General features: G+C 32.1%; 2 protein-coding genes across 8 annotated transcripts; both read left to right on the top strand.

Moving 5' to 3' along the window:
- Positions 1–3,272: 3,272 nt before the first annotated feature.
- On the top strand, positions 3,273–9,365 carry LOC114179031 (50S ribosomal protein L27-like). 7 transcript variants are annotated; one of them, XM_028065241.1, is made up of 6 exons: positions 3,273–3,392; positions 5,236–5,533; positions 5,646–5,835; positions 8,326–8,435; positions 8,522–8,646; positions 8,781–9,365. In XM_028065241.1, exons 4-6 carry the CDS (start codon positions 8,354–8,356, stop codon positions 9,012–9,014), a joined length of 441 nt encoding a protein of 146 aa, XP_027921042.1. In that variant the 5' UTR covers positions 3,273–3,392; positions 5,236–5,533; positions 5,646–5,835; positions 8,326–8,353; the 3' UTR covers positions 9,015–9,365. The 7 variants fall into 7 exon arrangements, 4 of the variants coding, with proteins under 4 accessions (XP_027921042.1, XP_027921050.1, XP_027921034.1 ...); XM_028065249.1 differs by having other exon boundaries at positions 5,646–5,837; positions 8,330–8,435; XM_028065233.1 differs by having other exon boundaries at positions 5,236–5,835.
- Positions 9,366–22,424: 13,059 nt separating this feature from the next.
- LOC114162197 lies at positions 22,425–23,307 on the top strand. Its single transcript, XM_028046008.1, has one exon. It carries the CDS (start codon positions 22,637–22,639, stop codon positions 23,045–23,047), a length of 411 nt encoding a protein of 136 aa, XP_027901809.1. The 5' UTR covers positions 22,425–22,636; the 3' UTR covers positions 23,048–23,307.
- The last annotated feature ends 3,526 nt before the right edge of the window (positions 23,308–26,833 follow it).

Below are 26,833 nucleotides of genomic sequence, written 5' to 3'. Positions count from 1 at the left end.
ATTATTTTTTAATAAACTATCATAAAACCAACCTATGTAACCTCATGTCTTGGTAATGTAATTTTGCAAATATTTCTCACCAATAAGACCCGATTTTTTTACCCCCACGGTTTCTTTTTTATTATCTCACATAGCATATTGTTCATAATATTTACCTGGTAGCATTGTTTTTTTAGGTATGTGAGAATTCGATCTCCGGAACATAATTCTAACCTACAAATATATATTTTTTTTTTAAATCTCAGTCGGTCTCCAAAAAATCTGAATTCTGAACTGGATTTTTATTTTTTTATAAATAAAGTATAATTAAGATTGTTGAATTTTTTTAATAAAGTAGATTTAAAAGTTATTTTTTTTTGTTTTTGTACAAAATGTTAAATTAGAGATTAAATTTATTTTAAAAAAATAGATTTAGTATTGTGTTTTTAGTTATTTTATGTATTATTTGAAAAAATAATTTTTTTTTTTTAATTTGTTGATTTAAAAATCAATTTTTGTATTGTGTAGTAAGTTATTTTATGTGTAATTTGAAAATATAAAAGTCAATTTAAATTAATTTTTTTTACTTTGTTGATTAATTATTTTATAATAGTGATTTTAGAAAAAGAATTATGAATTATAATAGAGGTAACTAAAGTAAAAACAATTAATGTATAATGTTTGAGGTGGTGTTGTATTATTTATTTTGGAAAATGATATAGTAACATCCATTTATTAACAACTTCTCTCACAACCTGATGTGATACGATCACTTCCTATTTTGTTTAATCTTTTCAATTTTCAGTTGGTTCTTGTTGGAAGAAAGCGGGAAGAGAACAAAAAAGTGTGAATGCAAATCGGAGGAGAAAAAAACAGAAAGTGGGAGTGCAAACTGATGAACCGAACAACATCTTGTTCGTCTTCTTCAACCGCGCTAATCTTCGTCTTAATCGTTGTTCTTCTAAAAATCCTATTATTCTAAAAACCCCTTTTCTTCTTTGTCCCAATGGTGTGGGTTTTCTAAAAACCTTATTTTTCTAAAAGCCTTATTTTTCTAAAAGCCTCTCTTCTTCTTCTTCTTCGTCCCAACGGTGTGAGTTTTCTAAAAATCATATTTTTCTAAAAATCCCACTTCTTCTTCATCCCAACGGTGTGAGTTTCCTAAAAATCATATTTTTCTAAAAATCCCTCTTCTTCTTCGTCCCAACAGTGAGGGTTTCTCATTGAACATGCATTTTTCTTTTTTCGATAACTTCAGTAGTGACACTTTGATGCCTTGAGTTAACGTGATAAAGTTAAATCTTCATACACTTATTCCTTCAAGTGAGTCCAAATTTGTCCCTCTTTGTGTTTTGGAAAGAAAAATAACGGTGTCTATATTTATTCTTCACTACCACTATGCAGTATTTTTGCTTACCCATGACTACATAAGTGCTAACCTATGATATACGTTCTGAACATGTGTGAAAGGATGTACATAACCTATTTCAATCTTCACTCTCTTCATTACTAGTAGGGAGTATATGGAGTATATGGAGTATATGTTGGTGAGTCAAGGAATGAAATTTTCGTAATTTAATCAACAACATATGAATTCATTCGCTTACTATGTGCCAACCCGTGACTTAATAAATGCTAACACAGATTGCACATGAATTTTTCTTTCTTCAATAACTTCAATAGTGGCAATTTCATGCCTTGAGTTCATGTGATAAAGTTAAATCTTCATACTCATATTCCTTCAAGTGAGTAGTGAGAGTCTAGTTTGCCGCTCTTTGTTTTTTGAAAAAGGAAAATAAAAGTTTCTATATTTCTTCTTCACTACCACTGTGCGCAGTATTTTTGCTTACCCATGATTACATAAGTGCTAACCTCTGTGGTATACATTTTGAACATGTGTAAAAAGATGTACGTTTATGAATTAAATTAAATTGACTTTTATATTTTTCAAATTACACATAAAATAACTTATTACACGATACAAATTTGATTTTTAAATCAACAAATTCAAAAAGAAAAGAAAATAATATTTATTTTTTTATTTTTTCAAATAATACATAAAATAATTAAAAACACAATACTAAATCTATTTTTTTAAAAAATAAATTTAACCTCTAATTCAACATTTTTTTAAAAAAACAAAAAAAATTAACTCTTAAATCTATTTTATTAAAAAATTTAAAAATCTTAATTCTAATTTATTTATAAAAAAAATAAATAAAAACAAATAAAAATCCAGTTCAAAATTCGAATCCTAAAAACCAAATTTTGACTGAGATTTTAAAAAAGGGACTATTAGTAAACCGAATTCTCACCAACTAAAAAACAATGCTACTCGGTAAATATTATCAACATTATGTTATATGAGATAATAAAAAAGGAAATCGTGTCATTGGGATAAAAAAATCAATAAAACCCAAATCAAGGTAAACTAATTTTTAAAATTTTAATCATATATATATATATATATATATATATATATATATTATGGATAATATCAATAATGGTATAATTCTGATGTAGTAGTTTGAGGTATTGTTATATTTAAATTTTGAAAATTTGTAATTTTTTCTATAATACTTGTGCATTTGATTAGTTTTAAAATTAAACACTAAGCTTAATTTATACGTTAAAAATAATATAAATAAATAAAACACGTGTTATTTTTTTATAATAAAAAATAATAAAATTATTATTACTATAACTATAAAATTAAATATAAACTTTTTATTAGTTCCATTAATGATTTTTTAATTAAATTTTTTAAAATTTTTAAAAAAAGTCAAATAAAAAATAACGTTAAACTTAAAAAAAATAATTACTTAAAGATCACTTGAAAAGAAAAAATTGATAACATAATTATTTTTATTTTAAAAGTTTAAAAAATAAAATTGTAAAATTAAGTATATATATATATATATATTATATAAGGAGTATTTTTATATTTCATAATTCTAATTTTATTTTCTATTATATAATTATTTTAAAAATTTTAAAAATTAAAAATTATTTTTACATGTATATTTTTTCTCTTTTTTTATTAATTAATATTTATTTTATAATTTTTTTTCTATTTTATTTTATTTTTAATACCTAATATATTAACTTAAAAACATTTAAAAACATTATAATATTATACGTCTTAATATAATATTGTGCTTAGAAAATATTTAAATATGCATGTGTTTTACGCCGGTAGATATTAAAAGAAATACACAATTAAAGAATATTATTTTAAAGACAATAAAATGATGAATTTTAAAAATTAAAATAGTAAAATAAAGAGACTAAAATCCATGAGAAATTAACAGAGGTTTGATTCTACCCCGAGTCTCCATCTCCGATCAACCAACTGCTTCGCTGCTTGCGCCGTCACTGTCCCGTTGCATCACTATTTTCTGGTCTGTTAAGAGGTTAAACTTCCGTTAACTTTTAATTTTTTCTTCTCTTGCATCACCATGTTCAACCTTCCATTTATGAATTTGGGGATTGTTATGTGAAAATAAACCAAGGATATAGTTAATATACGAACATATGAAGAATAATTGTTTCCTATCAATCGAGATGGGTGTATTAGAAAATGGGTTTAGAATGGGTCCTTGTGGGAGAGTTTGCTTTTGCTTTAGAGAAAGACACCGTTAATACCCAGTGAGGTTGTGGGACTGAGAGAAACCTCTTTCAATTGAAAGAGAAAGTAGGCATGTTTCACTTTTTCTATTTTTTTTTCATTTTGTTGTTGTGATCTTTTTATGTAGTTTTATCACTGAAAACGTTTTATTTAAGCTTGAATTACTGGTAAATTTGAGATTTTTTTTAATGTGGAATCATTCGTCATTGGCCATACATATGGAATTGCTAGGTTTTTCGTTCAGACATGTATGTGGGAGGTCAGTTCAGTTAAATTATTTTGGGGTTAACTATATCCTGACAGCTTCATGTAAGTTCCACCAAATTAGTATGTTATTTGAATGGAAGCTATGGTAGTTTAAGAGAATGTATGATGAAGATGTCCTGACAAACTGGTATTTGATGGCTCATGTGAAAATTGGAATTGAAATCAATCAGATGGACCAGAAATCTTGGAAGTTGTTTAGGGTGATAGGTTTAACATTACTTATTAGATATGACTAAACTTGGGGCCAAGAGATGATGCAATTAAATGTTGTATTTGAAATTCTCTTGTGCTTGAGTTTTTGAAGTAGACAATCAAGGATATGATTAATCCGAGGAAGCTTGTTTTTTTTCGTCTCTGGTGTGGATGAAGAAACTAACTAAATTAAATCCTTTTCATAAACTTATTTCCCTTTACGTTTTCATTTTTATGTTTCGTTGAGGGAGAAATTTGAAGCAGTTGCAAGCACTTTAAGTTGTGATATTTGAGTTTACGTATTTGTTCTATGTTTATGTTGTTAGATTAGATTCCTGTCTTAAGGCTTTCATGATTATGTTATTTATGGTTATTCAAAATCCTTCATCTGGTGTGGTCTGTCTCTTTCCATTCATATCTCCTTTTCTTTATCCAGTTTTGCTGTCAAGATGTTTGGGTTTTCTTTGTCTTAAGCTGTGGGATGATAGGATCACTATGAAATATCGGTAGTTTTGTAAACAGTAAAACTGTGCAGAGCACTTAACGCGAATTTATAGGAGGATTTTGAGATAAGATAAGAAATGAAATATTAATTTACAATTAGAAGTTAACGTAATTAAGGACATTAGTTTCTTACTCAAGGGTCCATCAACAACCTTAAGGGATATTAATTCTTTAGGAGGACCAATGGTAAGAAGCCAGATGGAAGAATTGGGATATGTGCATTCTATAATAAAAGCCTTTACATTCTTTTTGTTGTGATTTGTTGTTACTGGTGCATCTTATTCCTATTGTATGTTGTACTGAAGTTTGAGGAGTAATATAAGTAGGGATGGCAAAATGGGCCAGGCCCGACGGGCCGGCCCGCCAGCCCGACTGAAAAAGCATGGGCCAGGCCAAGAATTTCAGCCCGCCAACCCATGACAGCCCGGTCCGTCAAGCCCGCTGGTCCGTCGGGCCAGCCCACGGGCCAAAACGGGTCAGCCCGCGGACCGTATAAGTTAATGAATAAAAAAAAAATACGTGCAGTGTAGCAGCAGGAGGTGGGTGGAGTGTTTAATTTTTAAGATTTTAAAAAATTCGTTTTCAAAAAAAAGATCTAGAATAAGTTCTTTTATTTATTTATTTATTTTTGTATAGTATTATGTTTTTCTCTTCTTTCTCTGCAGAGATCTCTCTGTCTTCTTCTTTTCACTGCGGCGGAGGCAGCAGGAGTGTTGTGCACTAAGAAAGGATATTTTAGCCTTTTTGATATTAATATGGTGTGCACTTAACAATGATGGGGTGCAAGAAGCACAAACCATGTGCGAATTCTGAAGTGGACGCATTGTGTTTGGGCAAGCCCAATCAAACCCAATTTCATTGTTAACAAAAACCTAGTTTCACCGAGACAAGTAGTGGCGGCAAACTCCATTATTATCGTTGTCACTTTCATCCAAATTCCAAAACCCAGACAAGGCTTAAAAGGTATTAGGGTTTTCTTTCTCCATTATTATCGTTGCCACTGCCAGACTTATTCCTTCATTCCTCTCACACTCTCTTCTCCTCCTCCTCCACCACCCACGTTTTGGGAAACCAGAAGAGAGCACCCTCGTTTCTCCTCCACCCACGTCGCTGGCCAAGAAACACGAAGGCAGAGTGCAGGCCATTCACGGCGTCTCCTTTCTCCTCCACCGTGACATCCACCACGTCGCTGGCAGGGGCAGCAGCGCCACCATCGGACTGCGATTGACGAACGATTTCGACAGCCACGACCACCACGAACACAGGTTTGTTTGTAATTTGCGTTCTGGTTCCCTTTTCTTTCAATTTGTAACCTAAATTTATGATTTTCGTAACCCTAAAATTGGTTTCCTGTAATTGGAAGTTATGGTGTATGTGTGGTTGTTGTTGCTGCGATTTGTCCTTGTTTGGATTGGACCCATTCTGTGAATCATAATTGTTGTGCTGTTGTTGGTTAAATTTTCCCCCAATTTCAATTTCGTAGTTGCTGCCGTTTTGGTGTGGTGGTGATGTTCATTTCTTTTTTTCTTGTTTTTCTAGTGTTACTATTTTTTATCTGACTGTGTGGTAGGCTGATAGTTGTGGTTGTTTTCTTTGTTTGTCTGTTTATCTGTAATCATGTTGGAGATATGTGGAGAACATGTATTTCATCGTTGCACTGTGATCAAATAAATACTGCCACTGTTTCATATTGTTCTATCATCCTTGAGACAAAAATATGTTCTTCATTAATGATTGAATTATATGATAGAAAGTACCAAGTTGCAAAGTTGTATGTGCCGTGTTTGCAAAGCTGGGATTGAGTTGTTTGGCATTAACTTAAACTGAAATTTGCTTATACACTGCAGTATATTTGATGTAGAACTATAATGCCACCTCCTTTTTAACTGTTCTGAACTCTAATTTGTTTGAGGCATCTCTACCGGGGTTTGATGATGGGGAGATTTCAGAAGATGCTCCTATTGATTTGGAGGGTTTAGATGCTTCTGCAGCACATGTTGCCAAACAAATTATACAACCTCTCATCCATAATTAATGCTTCTGTTTTTTTTATGTAATTGTTTGCACTTTGGTAATGCTCCATGCCTAAAGTACTCTAATTCAGACTTGTTATTGATGTTGCAACAGTGTGTTGATGACTTGCTGAGAGCAAAATGTCATTTATATATATTGTAGGGTTGTTTGTTTTGTGATCAGTTATATTATATACTGCAGGGTTGTTTTTGTTGCAATAATTTTGTTGAAATCTGATTTTGGACTGAAAATGTAACATATGGAAAAAAGCCTGCGGGCCAGCCCGCCAGCTTGCGGGCCGGGTTCAAAAGTGTAACCCATTTCACCCTTGCGGGCCAGCCCGGCCCGGCCCGTATAAATCGTGCCAAAATCGGGCCGGGTCAAAACGGGCCGGGCTGGCCCGTTTTGACATCCCTAAATATAAGTGATTTAAAAGCATCAATTAAGAAGACTGAAAATATTCCTTTGGACGCATTTGTTAAAAATACCAATTCAACTGAGAAATGTTAGAATAGGCATGGAATAGAAGTTGAGCAAGCTCACATTACCCTTGTATCATTGGAGAGAGTGTTGTGCAGCCTACAAACCTTCAACATGGCATTATTATTTTAAGTATTTCTGTCTAAATGAAAGACTTGTTCTTAAAGGTAGTTTTAGATTTCTATAAGGTTTGATGGTTAAGACTTTTTCCTATTCAAGGAATGACCGAGTAACTGAAAGAAAAAAGGATATGCAGGGAAAGGCTCTAGAAGGATCATGGAACCATATCCTTTTATCTGGTCATGAAGAAAAATAGAGTCAAGAAGTCCTAAAAGGGTATTTAATTAGGAGAAATCTTTGTCATTTAAATTTTGAAATAAGTTGAAATTCCTTGAAAGCCAAAACAAATATTGGACACTGAAAATTGTGGGGAGGACAATTTAGAGATTAAAGGTAATAAAAGCATGGAAAGACACAATTTAAGGGGCACTTCCTACGCATAAGTTGTCCCAAAATTTATTGAGTCATTAGCCTCCTTCAAGGTAAGCAAGTATTTAATTAAAGGCAGCGTGAGGGGAAATGTTTCAATTGCTATATTGAGAGTCTCAAAAACAGTTGTGGCATATCCTATTTGGATCTAAAACATACTGAAGATTATCTGGTGCCACCCCATGCCACATTCGGGCATTCCCTACTTTTTTATGCTGCATATTAGTTTTGTAAATAATTTTATCAGTTGTAGTATATAGAATATCGTTAACTTTTATTTTGTGAATTTAGATTTCTTGAGTTGTGTAACTAAATAACCACTTAATTTGCTATAGTTTAATCAAAGCAACCGTCTGTTCATATTTTACTTGAAACATTGATTTAACATATTTTAGTTGCTAATGAATAGAAACTAGATTTCTACGCAGTTTATTATTGTATAGTGTACTTAAAGAAGAGAACTATCACCACAGATGAGGATGACAGGGAGGTATCCCTGTGCCTGCAGATGATTGATTTCTTTAAATAATTGGTTTCATTGTTTCTATGAGATTAGCATGGACTCATTATAATTTCTTGTTTGCTTATTAGATATATAAATACGTTATAAGGATCACATGACAATGGAATTGTATGGCCAACTTATTTCTGATGATCCGATCTTGCCACAACCGATTAGTTCTGGTGTTTGGTATTTGTTACCACAAGCGCACCATTCGTAATTGATCTGTTTCACAGTTTTTGAAAATTTCCAATGTTCTAATTTGTCTCAGGTTGTGTCTCTGTGACATAGAAAACACCATGAATTTTGCAGCATCATTTTGCAGAAGATTGAATATCAAGGAACTTGTGACAAATGTTCCTGTGTATAGAAGCACCAGTGGTATAACCTCATTATCGTATATTGGCTACTGTATGATGTCTTTCTAAAGTAATCTATAGTATTGATTTTTTGACCCACTATTGTAGATGTATCTGGAGAAGGTTTGAGTATGGTGTTCAGGCGTTGGGCTTCCAAAAAGACTGCTGGTTCTACAAAGAACGGACGGGATTCAAAACCCAAGAACCTTGGAGTGAAGAAATTCGGTGGGGAGGTATTTGTTTTACACTTTAAGTACTAATAGTTATTGCCATGCAGCTAGAGGAAGTGAGAACTGAATCTAAATGTCCTGAAGATGGTTCATTGACTTCATTCACTCATGATGTAACTCTTCTCTTACTTATGCAGAGGGTGATACCTGGAAATATCATTGTTCGACAACGTGGTACTCGTTTTCATCCAGGAAACTATGTCGGACTTGGGAAAGATCATACTCTGTTTGCATTGAAAGAGGGATTGGTGAAGTTTGAACGGAACAAGTTGACTGGTCGCAAATGGGTGCATGTTGAGCCTAAAGAAGGCCATGTTCTCCACCCTTTGTATGCAAATGCCTCTGCTTCTGAAGTAAAGGTTGCTGTGTAAGTGTAAGTCTCACCAATGTCATCCATCCATGATAGAAATTTTTTATCTGGTCACAGAATTCAACTTACCATCCTGGCTTATGTGAACACCTTCATGTTCTTACTCTGCCCTAATTTTTACCTTCTTTAATTGAAAAATGGGTTAGTTGGCTGGTACAAACTCTTCTATTGAAATTATTTAAAAGAATGACTTTGGAAGGAAACATGAGTTGGTAGTTAAACATGCTTAGGAGTTGCTCCTTTTTTTGTTTGTTTAACTATGTCTGATTATTAAGTGCAGTGTTAGCTAGCATAACAACATTTACTTTACTTTGGTTTAATAATGGTATAAGTAAGTCTTTGAGGGCCTAAATAATTTGTTAGCGCACCAAAGAAAGGTGTTTGAACCGTATTTAATGTATAAATAAACACATGTTCTTGTAACTTTTTTCTGTTGTGGATGGCATTAAATAAGTTATATTAACAATAAAATATGTCTTGTGAGGTGAGTAATGTGAAATAGTAAAATTCAATTGTTGAATTTAAACTATCTTATGTTTGTTAAATTGTGAGTTTTTTCATGAAAAAAAAAAACAGTAAAATAGTCATTAATGTTTAACTGAAAATTACATGTACAAAATTAAAATTGGAGTTCAACGGTAAAATCACCGTTTGAATTAAAAGAAAAATTCCAATACATCTTATCAATTTTTTAGTCATCGTGTGTTTCCAAGGCAGATCATCAAGTTATGATTAACTTCACCTACAACGGTTCGTCCAAAGGGAACCAAAGAAATGTCAAGAAAAAAAAAAGTCAACACAAAAATCCAATTCATGTCACTACCATGCAAGAATGACAGAAGTCTAGAATTGTAGTTTTAGAACATTTGTCACGTGTTAAGTATGATAATAACAACACGAAGGTGAAGGAAAACATTATTTTGACACTTATGAGAGGAAAACATTATTATACCCACATTCACATTTGATAATGTTGGTTTCTGTTGCTGCTGCGAATTGCATACAATTTTGATGTATAAAGTGAATTGTGCATTACTTAAACCAAAATTATAAGACATATTTGAAAAAAAAAAGAAAACTTTAGCCTTGTTTATTAATTCTTGTTTTAGTACAATTTTGAAATTCAATGGATGAGTGTCTGGAGTTTATATTTGTTAATGCTAAAGTTGTACGTTGTTTATCCTTTGTGAACACATTTATGTTTTATTGCAATGGTAAAAAAATACTTTAATTTTTTAGTACAATTATAAAAGGGTTAAGTATATTTTTAGTCCTCAAACTTGGACTTAAAATTGAAATTTATCCCTGTCTGAAACTTCAATATATTTTGGTCCATAAACTTTAGAAATAAATAAATATAGTCCTTTTAACCCAATTATATTAACTTTTTTTGACGTGTCAAACATTTTTCATATTAGTATTGAAGTTTTTTACACCATTTGACACATTCTTGGTTTAATATCGATTGAGAAACATGTTTGACATTTCAACAAAAATTAACGTAATTGAGTTAAAAGAACTATATTTATTTCTTTTTAAAGTTTAGAAACCAAAATATATTAAAATTTCGAACAGGGACAAATTCTAATTTTGAATCAAAGTTCAAGAATTAAATACTTAACCCATTATAAAAATATTTGGATGGTTGTTTCTTCACTGCATTGAGACGGTGAGATGGTAAAGATGAATTCGCATGATCAAGTTGTAGCATCAGATATGCTATTTCGTGAGTTAGTGAAGCTTTGTGTTTTGATCCAGCAAACGAGATGATCAGGGACACATCTGCAATAAAAGAAAATTTAGATTAAGGATTAAATTCAATTTAGTACAATTAAAGAATTTTTTGACAAAATTAAGTTATTATGGAAAGAAAAATTTTAGAAAAACAAAACCAAATGTAAAAAAAGACCGTTAAATAATATATATATCTTATTATATATATATATATATATATATATATATATTACTTTTCATGTATTAAATAATATTTTATGTTTGTTTTTGTTGATGTAAAGTCCATTTTTTATCTCAGGATTTTGGGATTTTTGTTTTCTGCATGCTAAAATCTAAAATCTAAAATCAGTGAAAACATATTATTTTAGCTTAAGCGAAAATTTTTAGTTTAATTAAGATCTTTTTAGTTTAAGTGAGAATTTGTAGTTTAAGCGAGATCAGTCTAACCCAAGCGAGAAAATCTAACTTAAGCAAGAATAGCAGAATTTCGCTTTGCTATCTATTCGAATTTTAGCTTAAGCGAGAATTTCTAGCTTAAGTGAGAATTTATAGCTTAAGCGAGATTAATCTAGCTTAAGCGAGAATTGCTGCAGAATTTTAACTCCTTATTTAAATTTGTGATTGACTGAATGATGTGGCATATTTTTTACCTATACTTGATGTGTTTAACTTGGGATAATAATTATTATGAGATAACATGTGGAATGTTGATGATAAAAGAGTTTCAAAGGAAATTCTTGATGACATGTGGTTAGTGTATGCCTTGATATAGAAGATGTCTAGATAAGGAAGGTATTCTGAACTCTAATAATCACTCACACTCACATAGAGTAGAGTGATTATGTGGTGAGAGTGACAGGAAATCTTGGTCTTGGGAGGTGTTTGAGCCTGAGACATATTGGGATTTATCTTGTGATTGATTGGGTGATAACCTCTTGTGGCTAAACTCTGCAGGATTTAGAAATCAACGCAGGTGCATACATCCTTAGCATTAGAGATGACAAATAAACTCGTCCCCGTGGGAATCCCCGCATTGATTGGGTATGAGTATGGGTGTGGGGAATCCCTGACTTTTTCAATTGGGTATGAGAATGTACATATCCCGCCATATCTCCACCCTCATTTAAATTATTAAAATATTCACAATTAATTGAGTAACCCTATATATATATATATATATATATATATATATATATATATATATATATACTTTCTGTTTTTTATTTCTTCTAATTATTTGATTTGTCATGAAACTCGTTTGCATCTCCAATCCATTTTTCATTTTATCATAACCTTTATGTAATATGTTAAAATGATGCATGTTAATTAAATTTTTTTATGTCTCACATTTGAATATTTCTATTATTTTTTAATATTTTTATTTGTTATATATTTTTCTTTCACATGAGAATGTTTAATACTCTCAATCTAAGTGTTTAATAGTATAAACATTTCATTTACTAGGTAATATAAAAAAAATTATTTACTTATTATTATTCATTTTTGTTTCATTTGAATAACTTTTGTTTTACTAAAATAATTTTCGTTTTTTTTCAACCATCGAGTATATATGTTGATATTTGAAAAGTTTTCTTAGATCTCTAAGGTATTTTTTTTATCTTATCATACTCTTCATTATACATTTGTTTTTCTATGTGTGGTTTCTCTCACTAGTCTCTCAAATTGTTTCTAAGACACACATTTGTTAATTTTTTAATATTTTTATTTGTTGTTTATTTTCATCATGTAGAATAATATTTCAATATATTTTATCTAATTATTTTTTATTTTCTAACTCATTATCAATAATACTGTAATTTTTTCACTGTAATTGTATAAATAACTTTTATTTACTATAATATAAAAATTGAATGTAATTGTCATGAATATTTTTGGGTTAGATATGTTTTTGATCCCTTAACTTTCAGTGAATTTTGAAATTAGTCAATTTTGAAACTTTGAACCAATTTAGTCTTTTATCTTTCAAAATACGTGAATTTAGTCATTTTAATCAAATTTTGTTAAATTTATTTGACATTTCAAGCATGTTTCATAATAGTATTTGACTTAACATTAAAGCAAAAATGTGTCAAACAATATAAACAACTCAAATACAATCCTGAAATGTTTACGAAACATCAAATAAACCTAACAAAATTTGATTAAAAGGACTAAATCCACGTATTTCAAAAGATGAAGGACTAAATTGGTCCAAAGTTTCGAAATGGACTAATTCCAAAATTCATTGAAAGTTAAGGGACCAAAAACATATTTAACCCAATATTTTTTTATCACCATGCAACATATATTGGAGTTCAAAAGATACATGATCTATGTCAAAAATTTTATTATTATATTTATTATTTGTTATTTATGTCATTTTGATCAAGTGATGTATTATAACTTTTATTAGTTTATAAAACAGAGATTCATTACAATTTAAAAAATTGAAGTAAACAAACATTTAAAATATATTTTAATTTGAATATTTGTTTCCCTTTTATATATTTTTTTAAAATATTTTTAAATTTTATCAACTAGATTTCATTAATGTTTGCAAATTTAATAAATGTTTTGGTTCTCATGAAATTTTATTCGGTATTCTAATATAAAATGTAAACAATTATAATTTATTTCAAAGTATTTGATACCAAAGAAACAATCTCCTCCTAATATTGAATATTTGATAATATTATGTTTCCTTTATCGTATTTTTTTATTATTTTATAGTAATTAATTAAAACTAATATTGAAGTAGTAAGATCATAGGTATGGGTATGAGTACGAAATTATACATGTTACCTGGTGGGGATAGGGATGAGACAAAAGTTTGGTACCTGTTGGATTTGGGTATAAGGATGATGATAAATTTTTTTTCTACGGGAATGGGTATGGGATAGCGAAACCCATCCCCACCGTGCACATTGCCATCCCTACTTAGAATTCTATATCAAGCGCATAATTCGGATATCGAGATCGAGTCAAGAGTTAATTGGGTGTAGGGATGTCAAAAAAATTCGTACTTGCGAGTATCCGCGGATAAAATCTGTAACGGGTAGGAAATGGATATTGTAAATGGATACCCGTGGGTAACAGGTACGAGTATTTTTAATACTCGCATGTTAACGGGGCAGGTACGGGTGGTACAAGTATTATAGTACCCGTACTCGTGGATACCCGTACCCGCTATACTCTAATTTAAATTAAAAAAATAAAAATCACAATTAAAATATTAACATATTGATTTTGAATGAGTTATTTTTTTATCAATTAGTTTTTAAAAAAGTTCATTTCTTTGTAAACTGTTATTCAACACTATTTAAATGAGTTATTTGAACTTTGTTTGAGATTTATAAATGTTATGTATTGTATTTTATTTGAATTTACGATTAAAATATATTGTTAATTTTTTTTTTGTAAATACCTGTGAGTACCCATGGATATCCGTGGGTATTAAAAAATTATGTGGATACCCGCATAACGGATACTCGACGGATATGTGTACTGGTACATGACGAATATTTATCCAACAAGTAGGGTACGAGGGAGCTATTGCCCGTACCTTACCTGCCCTGTTGACATCTCTAGTTGGGTGTTTAATTGAGTGAAAATCGTGAGTTAATGTTTCTTTTCTCAATGTATGTGTTCCTTGGGTGATGTACTTATGTAACTGTATTTAAGTATGAATACTTAAATACGCTAGCTTAAGCTTCTTTCTTTTTGTGTTTGTTTCTTTGTTATGTTTTTCTTTTTGCTATGATCACTAAATGTTGGTGAGAGCAGACATGGAGACCCTTGGTGATCATCAAGACGGTGAAGATGTTGTTGTGTAGTTCAGGCGTGTTGGTTATTGCTCTTTTGAGCATCTTTTGAAAAACTGATCTTATGTAATTTCTTGCTCTATTGAGCAATCTTTTGTCAATCTGTTTTATGTTTTAAGACATGTTTATGACATTGTTCTGTGCTCATGGTACTTCTGTTCTAAGTATATTTTGGGATGATTCTAATGGTTAAATTCCGATATACTTTATTATGGTATATGATGATTTATTTATTAGAATTATTCTATTAAATGAGATGTCACAGTTGATGTCTAATATTTATTCTCACTTTTTTATTTTCTAAAAGATTATTAAATTAATAAAAATAATAATTTAATGACACATTTTGCATTAAAAATAAATTTATTCCAAAAATAAATAAAATGATTAAAAAAACAACTTAGTGTCATAAAAATAAGCAATAATAATAATAATAATAAATCATGAAATAAACAAAATTAAGAAAATGTCACTTGTAAAAAATTAAAAAAAAAATGCGCATACAAATAAAACTTTTGTTATAAAACAAAAATAGATATAAACATGCTTTCCATTAAAAATAAAGGCTTAATTAGACTTTTGGTCTCCTAATTTTTATGGTTGTTTCAATTTGGTCTCCTAATTTTTTTGGGGTTCAATTTAATCTTCCACTTTGTTAAAACAATTTAAAATGGTCCCTCCCATTAGTTTGGTTAAACAGCGTCAGAATAATGCCCATGTGTCAGTTTGGAACAGAAACGTGACAAGTTTTGAATACCCTATCATCAATGTGGTGTAATGAGGTGGCAACGAAGGTTATTTATGGAGATAAAATTGTTCATTTGCCCTAATTTCACTATTGTTCTTCGTTTTGTTGAGTTCTTCTTCATTTGCCTTGCTTTATTCATTCTGAGTGATGTCTAGGGGCCACTCTTCTTCATCTTGCTCTTGTAACTCGTGGGGTATGCAAAATCCTAGGTTATCTAATACAATGGTGCAATTTTCTCTCACGGTGGAACACCCACTTGCAACTGTGGAGAGGTTGCTGTGTTAAGAACAACTCGAACTACTAAAAATGGTGGGAAACAATTTTGGGGTTGTCCTAATTATAAGGTTAGATCCATCACCCTTTTTCTGTAATTCATTCATGAATAAGTGGTTGCAACTAATATGAAGGTTGTTTTTTGTTCTGAATGTTGTCACGACAGAGCGGAAGTGAAGCTTTCATTGGTTGTAATTACTTTAAATGGTGTTCGGAAGATGCTGGTGATGAAAGGGATAACACTATTATAAGGCAAAGGAGGAAGATATATATTCTGGAGAAAGAACTTAAGGGTTCTAGAATGTTTGTTAATGTTTTACTAGGGATAGTGTGTTTATTAGTTGTAGTGAACATCATTGTGTTGTCACGATTGATGAAAAGTGTGTGATTTAATCTGTATTGGGTGGTGTTGAATCTGTATTGGGGGTATCAGTTTGTATATGTGATTTTATTGACTTCAAATATGTAATTGGAAAGATGAATTGTTGTATCAGTTAGTAAATTAATGAAAAATTGGCGTTAAAGAAATCTTTGTTTGGTATCGAATACAACCATTACAAACATTCAATGAAGAGAAATTTTGAGTCATAACACAATATTATATAATCACATAATTGTACTTGATGTTACAACACAAAAGACATCCAATATTATTTTAGATTTTTGAACATACAATGTAAAAGCTACAAAATAAAAGTAGACAAAGCATTCTTGACTTAGAAATCTAAAAGTTGCATAATACATCATAGCCCAAAAATAAATGATGCATCATAAAAAAAAGCATAAGTAAGCCTCCTGGCTTCCACACACGTCCTCTCCTATGCTGGAGTTTTTGCCTTCTATTGGGTATGGTTGAGGTTGGACGAGGAATTGGAAGGTGGCATGGTTGACTTTGTACAACTGTTTGTGATCCTGGTTGGTGTGATGTCTGTTGTGATGAGTGAGCAGCCTCAATTTGTATTGGTGGTGGTTGTTGTGATGATTCTGGTGGCTGATGTGATGATTGAGTTGCCTAATTCTGTGTTGGTGGTGGCTCTTGTGATGACTGACTTGGTTGAGTCTAAGGTGGTGGTGGATGTTATGATCCCATATTTGTTGGCTGAGTTGTTACAGGTGGTGGTGGCTGTTTTGATCCTACATTTGTTAGTTGAGTTAACTGAGTTGGTGGTGTTGACTGAGGTTGTTGGGGATAACTTTTTCAATTATGGCCTACTTCTTTACATATGCCACATTTTTTAGTCAAACCATGTTTTGTAATCTGCTTCCCATTCTTCTTCATCTCCCAAGATTAAAGTCTTCTTTTCTTTTTGGGTCTTTCAGGTAGAATTCGTTTAGGAGGGGGCAATACATCTGGAAATTCTGTTTGAACACATTTGCTGACCATTACAAGGGTATATGATGGAATTGTAGGTCTCTTCATAGGTTGAGATTCTGAACCAATGACGGACAAAATCTTCTTCACTTAAGTTCAAAAGCTTAATTGCAGCCACTGCATGACAACAAAGTATCATTGTTATACTCTACTTCCTGCAGGTGCAATGTTTGTTGTCTATGTTGACCACAAATTTCTCCCCAGTAAATGATTTGTGCCTAACCTCAAATATTTGATTTGCTAACTAGTTGTGTATCGCAATTCAATACAAGTATAAATCACAAATGAGGTAATGGTGACTAAATCAGAATGGGTGGGCAACAAATTAGAAGTACCTGGGAATCCAGTTTGTGGAATTTGCTGTTTTGTTGTCCAATCTTGTCTTAATTCTTGGACATATTGAGTTTTTGAAGGATTTTGCCTTTGATATATTTTTAGCCTGTCTTTGCATCATATAAAGACGTATTTCCTCCACCATGGACACTATTGGCTTATTCCTTGCTTGTACAATTATACTGTTGAATGTCTCGCTCATGTTATTCACTTGTGTCATAAAAAGGTCTGGGGATGAACCTTGATTTTGACCAATACCTATTCAAGTGGCACACACAAATCAGTAATGCTTCACAATAAGTTTTTAGCAAAGTTGATTACATTTACCTTGGGGGTATTCCTGATAGATGTTTGAAGGCATCGATGTTAACTTCTTTAATCTTCCTCATGAGTTTCTCCCATTGTTGTGGATATGTGCTATGAGTTGCTTCCCACATTAAAACTTTCAAATTCTTTTCCGATAATTTCTTCATAAAGTTTGCATATAAATGCCTCATACAAAAACCTTTGGTCAGCCCCAGGCAAAAGGGATCGAATAGCAGGCAATAAACCCTACAAAAGACAATTAAATTAACTTGGGCAGGGCACCAAATGTCTTAGCAGTAAAAGGTAATAACAATAGTGTGCAAAAATAATATACATACCTTTTGCTGGGTCGACATGAACGTGTAGGATGCACAAATATTTGGTCCCCCAAGATCATCAATTAACAACTCCAAAAACCATGTCCATGTGTCCTTATTTTCCATTTCAACAACAACACATGCAATTGGTACCATTTGGTCGTTGGCATCCCTTCCAAAAGTAGTAAGGAGTTCACCTCCATACTTGTGTTTCAGAAAACATCCATCTAAACCAATAAAAGGGTGACATGAAATCATACTATCTTGGCACGCTTTTAAACACATGTAGAACCTACTGAAATATCTTTCCCCTTCATTTCCTTCAACTTTCACCTTTGTTGTAGAACCAGGATTAGATCTAAGAATCTCATGTGCATAGTCATAGATTCGATTAAATTGCTCTACATAAGACCCATCAACTTGCTCAACAACCAATGTTTTTGCTCTACGAGCCATGGACTTTGTCACAACAATATTCCACTTCCTAGTTACTTTATTGTGAATATCAACTGCCCTTAGACTTGGGTTGTCTCTTAATGTGTTTTCCAACCTACTACTTAACCACTTAGCATTTAACATTTTTACATTGAATTCTCCATTGCACTTATGCTTGTCATTAATTCTCCTTAATCGTCATATGTTTGTTGCAGCCACATAAGCCCAATAGGCAAACCAAGTACATTTTCCTTTCCCACCCAAACATATCACACTACATCTACGTTTATCATTTTTTTGAAGTTTTAGCCTTCTTCCAGATTCCACTCCATATGTCCTTATTGCCTCTACAAATGTCTCTTTATATGGAAAATACGTTCCAACTTCCCACTGGTATTGGGCCATGCTTTTAGGCATTTTAAAGGTTCCAAAGTTTGTCTTACATTGGTTGCCACTAGCCAATGACTCATCACTATTTGGATCATCGTTGTCTATGTTATCTGATTCCCACCCATCATCAAATAAACCCCTATCATGCATATCAACAAGGGCACTGCCATCAAATTCTAATTCTTCCTCCTCAACATCTTCCCCATTTCCTTCCCACAAATTGTCCTCATAATGGACACTTGCATCATGTAGATCTCCCTCACTCGCAATATGATCAGAATCGGTTTCACCTTCATTTCTTTCCTCCCCAATCCTTATTTCTACCTCAGCTCCAGTATGTGCTTCTAAATCACACTCCGTTTGGACACCACCTACTGCCTCATGTGCAATACCTACGTGTACATCAATTTCAAGTTGGAAACCAACTTCTGCTTCAACCTCATTATTTTCCTCAACCAGAATTTGATCCACTTCAATTTTTGGCTAAACTTCAACATTGACATCAACCTCAATTTCAGCATCCACTTCAGTTTGTGGCTGCACCCTAATGTTATGATGACTATCACCGTCATCCTCCAATTCATATTCCATGTGACAACCATTATTATCTTGTTGCATTTCAGCCTCATGAACCACATTATTATCCTCCACATAATTAATGTGATCTCCATCACCACAACCACTATAACCATCCACCTTACCCCGGACCTCAAAATTTTTAGTTCATGTTTCTGCCACCACCTCTTTAGGGAAATATTCCAAAAAATTGTCCACAACTTCAGCTTCACAAATTGAGTGAATAACAAACATATGAACCTGCCCATTCCTTCTAGCAATATTGACCATGTGCATTGCACCCTTGTCATCAGACAAAATTTTCAAATTGTTCTCCAATACAACTAACTTACTAAATTTATACCATAATTATTTAATGTTTACATAACCCATTTCCCTAAGTATTTCCATTATCTTGAAAAAACTCCACCTATCTGGGTCACAAACCAACGTGGTCGTTAACCCATTACTATAACTCAATGTTTCATTCGTTTCAAAGTATCCCCCATGGTGGACCACCACCTCAAATTTATCATCACACATCCCAACCTATAAAAAAACATAAAACAAAAGTTACTCTAATACACTACCAATGCTCACGGATACAATACATATTACAACCCATACCCCAAAAAAGTTAAATATAGTCTCCTTTAAAAGGGGACCACAACCCACTGACCACAAATCAACGGGACCACAACCCACACACCATTAAAAACACACAGAGACAGAATAACACGTAAAAAACAATAGCAACGCCCACAATTTCAATAGTATAAAATTAAAAGGCGACAACGATTCCATTAAAAACCCAAAAAATTACCTTTGATTTGGTGCCACTACGAACAAAGCAAGGACCCTATGCCACAGCCAAGGAGACCGCAAAACCTTCCTCTTCGAATTATTATCCTTCAATTGCTTCTTCCTCGAATCAATATTCTTCTCCACCAGTAACCCCAATTTCTTCACCACACAAACCCTAATTTTACCCTCTTCGAAAACCCAATACAACTTCAATTTTTTATTTATTGTCCACATCATTTGATCTTCCTACATTGCCACGTAATTATCAATTGGCACAATATCACATCAGAACACTCTGTCGTTAAATTATTTAACGTTGTTAACATTGAAGACTAAATTGAACCTCCTAAACAAACTAGAGGACTAAACTGAAACCCGAAAAAATTAGGAGACCAAAATGAACCATGTATATAAATTAGGGACAAAAGCTTAATTAAGTCAAAAATAAACAATTAAAAATAGTGTATGTAAATACAAAACGTCATGCATAGATTTTTTTTTTTCAAAATGTAACTATTTGAAAAGATTAAAAAAGTTTGAATTTGACAAATTTTCCTTTTGTGTGGCTGCCAAGTAAGTACACTATTTGTGCGATCACATTGAATGTTGGAAGACTTCCATACCATAACACTTTCCTCCAACTTTCCCTTTTGAGCACTTTCATCTTGAGGAAGAAAGAAAAATAATTGACCTTTTATAAACGTTTTATATTACAATCATTTTTCAAAATTAAAAGGATGAATTGTAATTGTTTAAATATGAGAAAAATCTAACTTTATTTAAGAGTCAACATCAGAAATTGATCTGATTACGGAATATTGAAGAGAAATATCATAAAAAAACCCGTAATTGTATTGGTTCTTTTATTAGAAATACAATATAAAATTTTATTCTATAATCTGAATATTTTTCTACAAATTTACTTACACAAAAACTGACAGGAGAATTTTTTTTTTCGTTATCAATAAAAATTAAAAACAATTTATCTTGGATATAAATTATTATAAAGTATTAATAACTTTTAATTAGTAATATACAGTTGGTTTAAACGTGTGGATGAATTTTCTTTCCTTCTATCATTTGGGTCACATCAAATTTAATTCATCCTCATGTTTTGCTTTCATACTATATGACTTTCCTGGAAGTAACCTTTTTGACTAATTGGCACAGATGAAGAATTGTGTATTTATAAATTAAATTCAACCATAACCATATTTCTAGAATCTCAAAAATATCTAAAGATTTATAGTTCTTGAAAATAAAATAAAAATTACAGTTTACTTGATTTAAATGATTAAATATTTTTAGTTTTAATAAGTGACATAAATATAATCAACTTTTTTATTAAACTTTAATAAAAAATACGATATCAAAAATCAAATTTAAAATATGTATTGAAGTTAGACATTGATAAAATTTTAATTCATTATTTAAATATGAGTACAATTATCTATATTAGTTGTTATATATTTATGTGTCTCGTTTGATTCCAACACATGTTTAAATTTATGTTAAATTTCTTCGAATTTGATCTTATTGAGATTTTTTGCTCAGATATAAAAGTGACAACACGACATCAACAAAATTTATTCCATTCATCTTACATCAGACACTGACATCATAATTAAATTCTTCACCAACATTCATTTAGTTAATATCTATAAAAATATAAAAATATTTAAATTTCACTTGACAAAACTAAGAAAAAACATAAAAAGGGAAAAATAAATTAAAATATTATTAGTAAAGGTTGAATACAAATAATCATTACTAAAATATTTAAAACAATCATAAAAGAAATTTAAAATGCGTTCAGAAAAATTGATTTTATTTTATGTGAAAAAAATAATTTTGATTGATTGAGAAATTAAAAATAATTATATTTTTTATCTATAATTAATTTTGAGTGTCTTCAAACAATTTATTAACCTGAATTGATTTTAGAAATTTATTTTACATGTTTTCAAAGTGAAAAAAAAAAAAAAACATGCAACTAATCAAGATAAAACAATCTTAACATAGGAAACAACAACAGATATAAATATAAATTTGACATTAGAAATCCCTATTTATAAATCATTTTAATTATATCAAACATTCGTTGAATAACTTTTAATCACAATTTGAAATTGTGACGATTCAGATTCTTACTTTGGCTTCTTGCTGGAAATTTCCTAAGTCATCCATAACTGCACATGACCAAAAGGTTCACGGAACGTAAACCACAAATAAAAAACAAAACAGTGACAGATACACATGTATTAATCTGTCATCACCATGTTAATATCCATGGAAAACTTGAAAGGTTCTTCAACACCCCAATGGAACCTTCTCAACCATGCACTTTCTAACCCCTTTCCATTATTTCAACCACGAACCCTAATTTTCTTAACATAATCACTATCCTGGAAGTTCACCCTGATTTTACATCACCCTTTATCATACTATAAATACAAACCCTATAGCTTCAATCATTTTTTAATTGTGGCAATTGGGTTTTTGTTGGTTGATTAAGTAACCCTTTTGTTGATAATAATGCTTGGAGTTAAGAACAACCATGTTGTGATGATGAAGAGAAAAGGGAAGAGCAAAAGGGGTGAGAAGAAGGATGTTAAAGTGACATATATCTCAAGCCCTATGAAGGTGAAGACCAGTGCCTCAAACTTCAGAGCCCTTGTGCAAGAACTCACAGGCCAGTTCTCCAATGTTGCTGAAATGTTTGTGGAAGCTGATTACTGTTACAATTATGATGATGATGATGGTGTTCTTGATGATGCTAACCAAAAGGGCACAAACATTCAACAATGGAGTACTGGCACTAGTGAAACCTATTCTCATGAGTCTAATACTTGGTTCAAATCTCTTGATCATCATCATTCCAGCTCTTTCATGGAACCACTGAATGGACAACTTCAATATGAATTCTTGAGCTTTGATATGATTTAGAAGATTTTCATCATCATCATCCATTCGAAGCAACAAGAAGAAGTTCCTTTCTCTTATTTATTTTTGGATAATGATATTTTGATTTATTTTTTTTAATTCACTTTTAATCTATCATTCCAATCACTCTTCAATTATCTATTTTGATTTTTGTGTAATGGTGTTATGTGATGATTTAAAGATGATTAGAATGGTAAGTTAAAAGTGGATATAAAAAAAGAGTCAAAATATCATTATTCTTTATTTTTATCCTTTTACATAAAGGGAAAGTGATAATTTTTGTTGTAAATTTTCTTTATATATATATATATATATATTATTAAACATTTTTTATAAGTGTTTGGTTTTCATTTATAAAAAAGTTTAATTTTTTATTTTATAAATTAGTGTTTATTCAAATTTATCCATGTAGATATATGTATGAACTTGGGGATACGGAGACTTTTTTAGAGTCTTTTTTCTTCATATGTTGTGTATACAATATAAATATATATAGTGAATTTGTAAAGGGAAAATTGAGCAAGGAGTAGTATTAAAAAATCTACAAAGGAAAGAAGAAATGCAAATGCTGTTAAAGTTCGTTTAAATTTATAATGAAAAGAAATTTGAATAAGAAATGAAAGAAGAATTAGTGTTGTTGAAGTATCATAAAACAAGAATAAAAAGAAAAGGTAATTAACTTCAAATGAAAATGTAAGGACAATTTATAAATTTTAAATTAGCAAATGAAAATAGTAATTTTATTATTAGGAATATAAAGTAAATTTAAGAAGAAAAATAAATAAACTCGTCCCAATCATACATAGCATTAATTATTATGTTTTAATCTTTATAAATAAATACTATACATTATAAATAAACTCGTCCCAATCAAAGTGTGGGAAAATTCAAAATTTATTTCATGCACTAAAGTTTAAAATTACATTAAATCTACAAAGGTTTCAAGTCTCCAATTCATAAAACATAGTATCGGAAATTAAAAGAAAAATAGTGATAAAATAGTCTCTACAAGATCTCATACTAGTACTGCTATGAGATTAAGTGTGAGACCCACTAAATTTAAATAATTATTTAATAAATGCGGGTAAAAGAAGTCTTTATGACATTAAATACTAACCTTCATGACGTGAAAAAGTATTAGTTCAAGTGATTGAGAGTACTTTAATATAAGAGGACTTAGGTTTGAGTCCTATGTATGCCCTTTATGTAGGATTTATTTATTTATTTTACTAATATGTATGTGCATGTAAGTAAGAAGATAGCAATTGGGTTATACTAGTTGGCATGAAACGGGGATTGGCATGATGGTTTTGTATTGACTTGGCAAGTGCATGGTGGTGAGTTCTAGCCTTGGGGAAAACTTAAATTTAACTTTATATTTTTTTGCTAATGGTAGAATTGGGTGGAATGGGAAGGGTTAAAGGAAACCCTAACTTATCTAGTAGCCAAGGGAGGCTGAAAAACAACCATAAAGGGACCATGAATGGCCATTAACCATTAATTAAGTGGGAATCCCGTTTTTGCATTATTGACCTAAATTTAAGCACGATTTAAAAGGTAAAAGTTTAGTATTAAGAAAGGTTATGGCAAGGCTGAGACTATACCAGAAATAGAGCACGAAAGGAGAGTATTTGTGAGTGTTGGGTGAGGTTCTGGGTCTGAATTGGTAGAAGAGCAAGAAGGAGGTTGGCAAACAAGAAGGAAGTAGCACCTTTAGCAAATTGAGCAAGGAAATCCAGGTTAGGGGAGTTCGCATTGCTTGTTTTATCTCGCAATGAAATGAATGTATGATCTGAACCATAATGAAACTGTGGAACCTACTTTCTCTCGTTATATTTGCGTTTCTGGATTTTTCCAGAAACCGCCTGGCGGTAGTTCATGAGCCGCCAGGCGACACATATGTTTGCACCCGTTTTCTGGGTTTCCTCCATGAACCGCCTGGCGGCAGAAGATGAACCGCCAGGCGGCACGAACACTGTGACGCTGTTTTGGTTGTTTTGGATCTGTTTAGGGTACCTATGATGTGGTTGGGATGATTAAATGTTTGAATGTGAATTTTACGCATATGATTGATTGTGTATATCATGATTATGTTGGAAGGCATGATATTGATCTGAAATTGGGTGTTGGGTTTATGTTGGGAGTCAAAAATAATTGTGCATGATATAAGTACCTGATTGGCACTATTTTGTTGAAAATGACGCTATTATGAGCAAAGTACCTATGTGCTACCATGTATGATCTTGTTGAAATGTTGTGTATATGCTTACATTGAAAGATTCTGGAAAATAAGTAAACCTAGACTTGGGTGATGGAACCATTCGTAATTTTTGGACTATAAACTGTGCGGGAGTAGTTAAACAGACGCTGCTACTCATATAGGAAGTGCTTATGCATGTACGTAATTTGTGTTGTGATGGGCACGAGATTTTAATGAAAGAGGGTTAAAACAGAGAAGATTATGGACTAAGGGTGGTGTGTGTAAGATAACTATGGTATGTAATCCATTGTGTTGACTGTAAATAAAGTGTGGTATGTGAAAATAGGGATTCTAGTATAGCGGTAATGGGAAACGATTATGGGATCAATTGGTGTGTGAAAGATGGTTTGGTGTGCTGTGATGTATATATATATATTGGTTGTTGTAGTGAGATAATTGTCTTCTTTTGATTATGTAACATTAGTATGTGAATTGGTATGAGATATCTTAGTATTCATCTGCTGAAGTACGTGACTTGTATTCTTGAGCGTGTTACAACATGTTTTAAAGTAGCGCTTGTAAAAGAATGTGGTTTTAACATGAAAGTATTGACTCTTTGCCCTGACAAAGATGTGTGAATAATGATAAAGGGATTGATGGGATACATATTTGTGTGTGATGTTAACTAATTATAGAATATGACTAGGAAATCATGTTGTGTTAAAATTTCAAGTGTTGTATGTTTTAGGTCTGTTAGGACCTATTTTTAGGTGCCAAAAAACCAGTAGTATTACATTACTGGTATGGTGCCTGGCGGCATGAGCGAGCCGCCAGGAGGTAGGACCTTCAATCAGTGGCAGTGGCCACTGTTAACACAACGTGTTTGGCGGTAAGGATGGTTCCACCAAGCGGAGTCGGTGCAGCAGAAGACCTGGAAGAAGACTGGCACCTGGCGACACAGGGTGGAAGCACCAGGCGGCGACGGTGTTAGAGGCGTCGGGCGGCAAGATGGTGTCCGTCAGGTGATGACGGTGCAATGTTGATTCTGTAGGCGCTTGGCGCCTGACGATGTGTGATGCCCGCCAGGCGGTCTAAAGCTAAATTCCCCCTAGCGTCGTGAGATGCACGCCAGGTGGTTTTGGTCCAGTGATGGTGCGCGAGGAAAGTTTTCTACACCGCTTTAGGGGATGTTCATGATGCGATGCTTTGGCTGGGGGCCCAGTTACGAGTGCATCTTGTATTGGGGTAACACGTGACCACTCCAGGTTGTAGCCTGGTGGTTTAGGAAGTCCAGTGGAGTGTGCAGGTTGTGGCTCGTACAACGAGGTTTTGGATGATTGCGCTCTTCAGTGGATTCTGATAGAAATTTGGTAGTCTGGAAACAACTACAAACTTAGGTTTGTTTTGGGGAACTTCACTTGGTGTCACGGTGAGATGCTGTGGCAAAGTTATTCCCACGTGTGGACTATCAGGTGGTGGCCTGTAGTCGGAGGGGCGAGCAGACACTCGTACAGCAAAGATCGATCATTGATCTCACCTAAAGGGTATAGAGATGATAGACGTTTAAAGGCAAGTGTTGGAAGTGAAGA

This window comes from Vigna unguiculata, chromosome 1 (genome assembly GCF_004118075.2).
Source record: "Vigna unguiculata cultivar IT97K-499-35 chromosome 1, ASM411807v1, whole genome shotgun sequence".
NCBI lineage: Eukaryota > Viridiplantae > Streptophyta > Magnoliopsida > Fabales > Fabaceae > Vigna > Vigna unguiculata.
The sequence above is the reverse complement of the archived record's forward strand: the minus strand, read 5'-3'. Positions and strand labels throughout refer to the sequence as shown.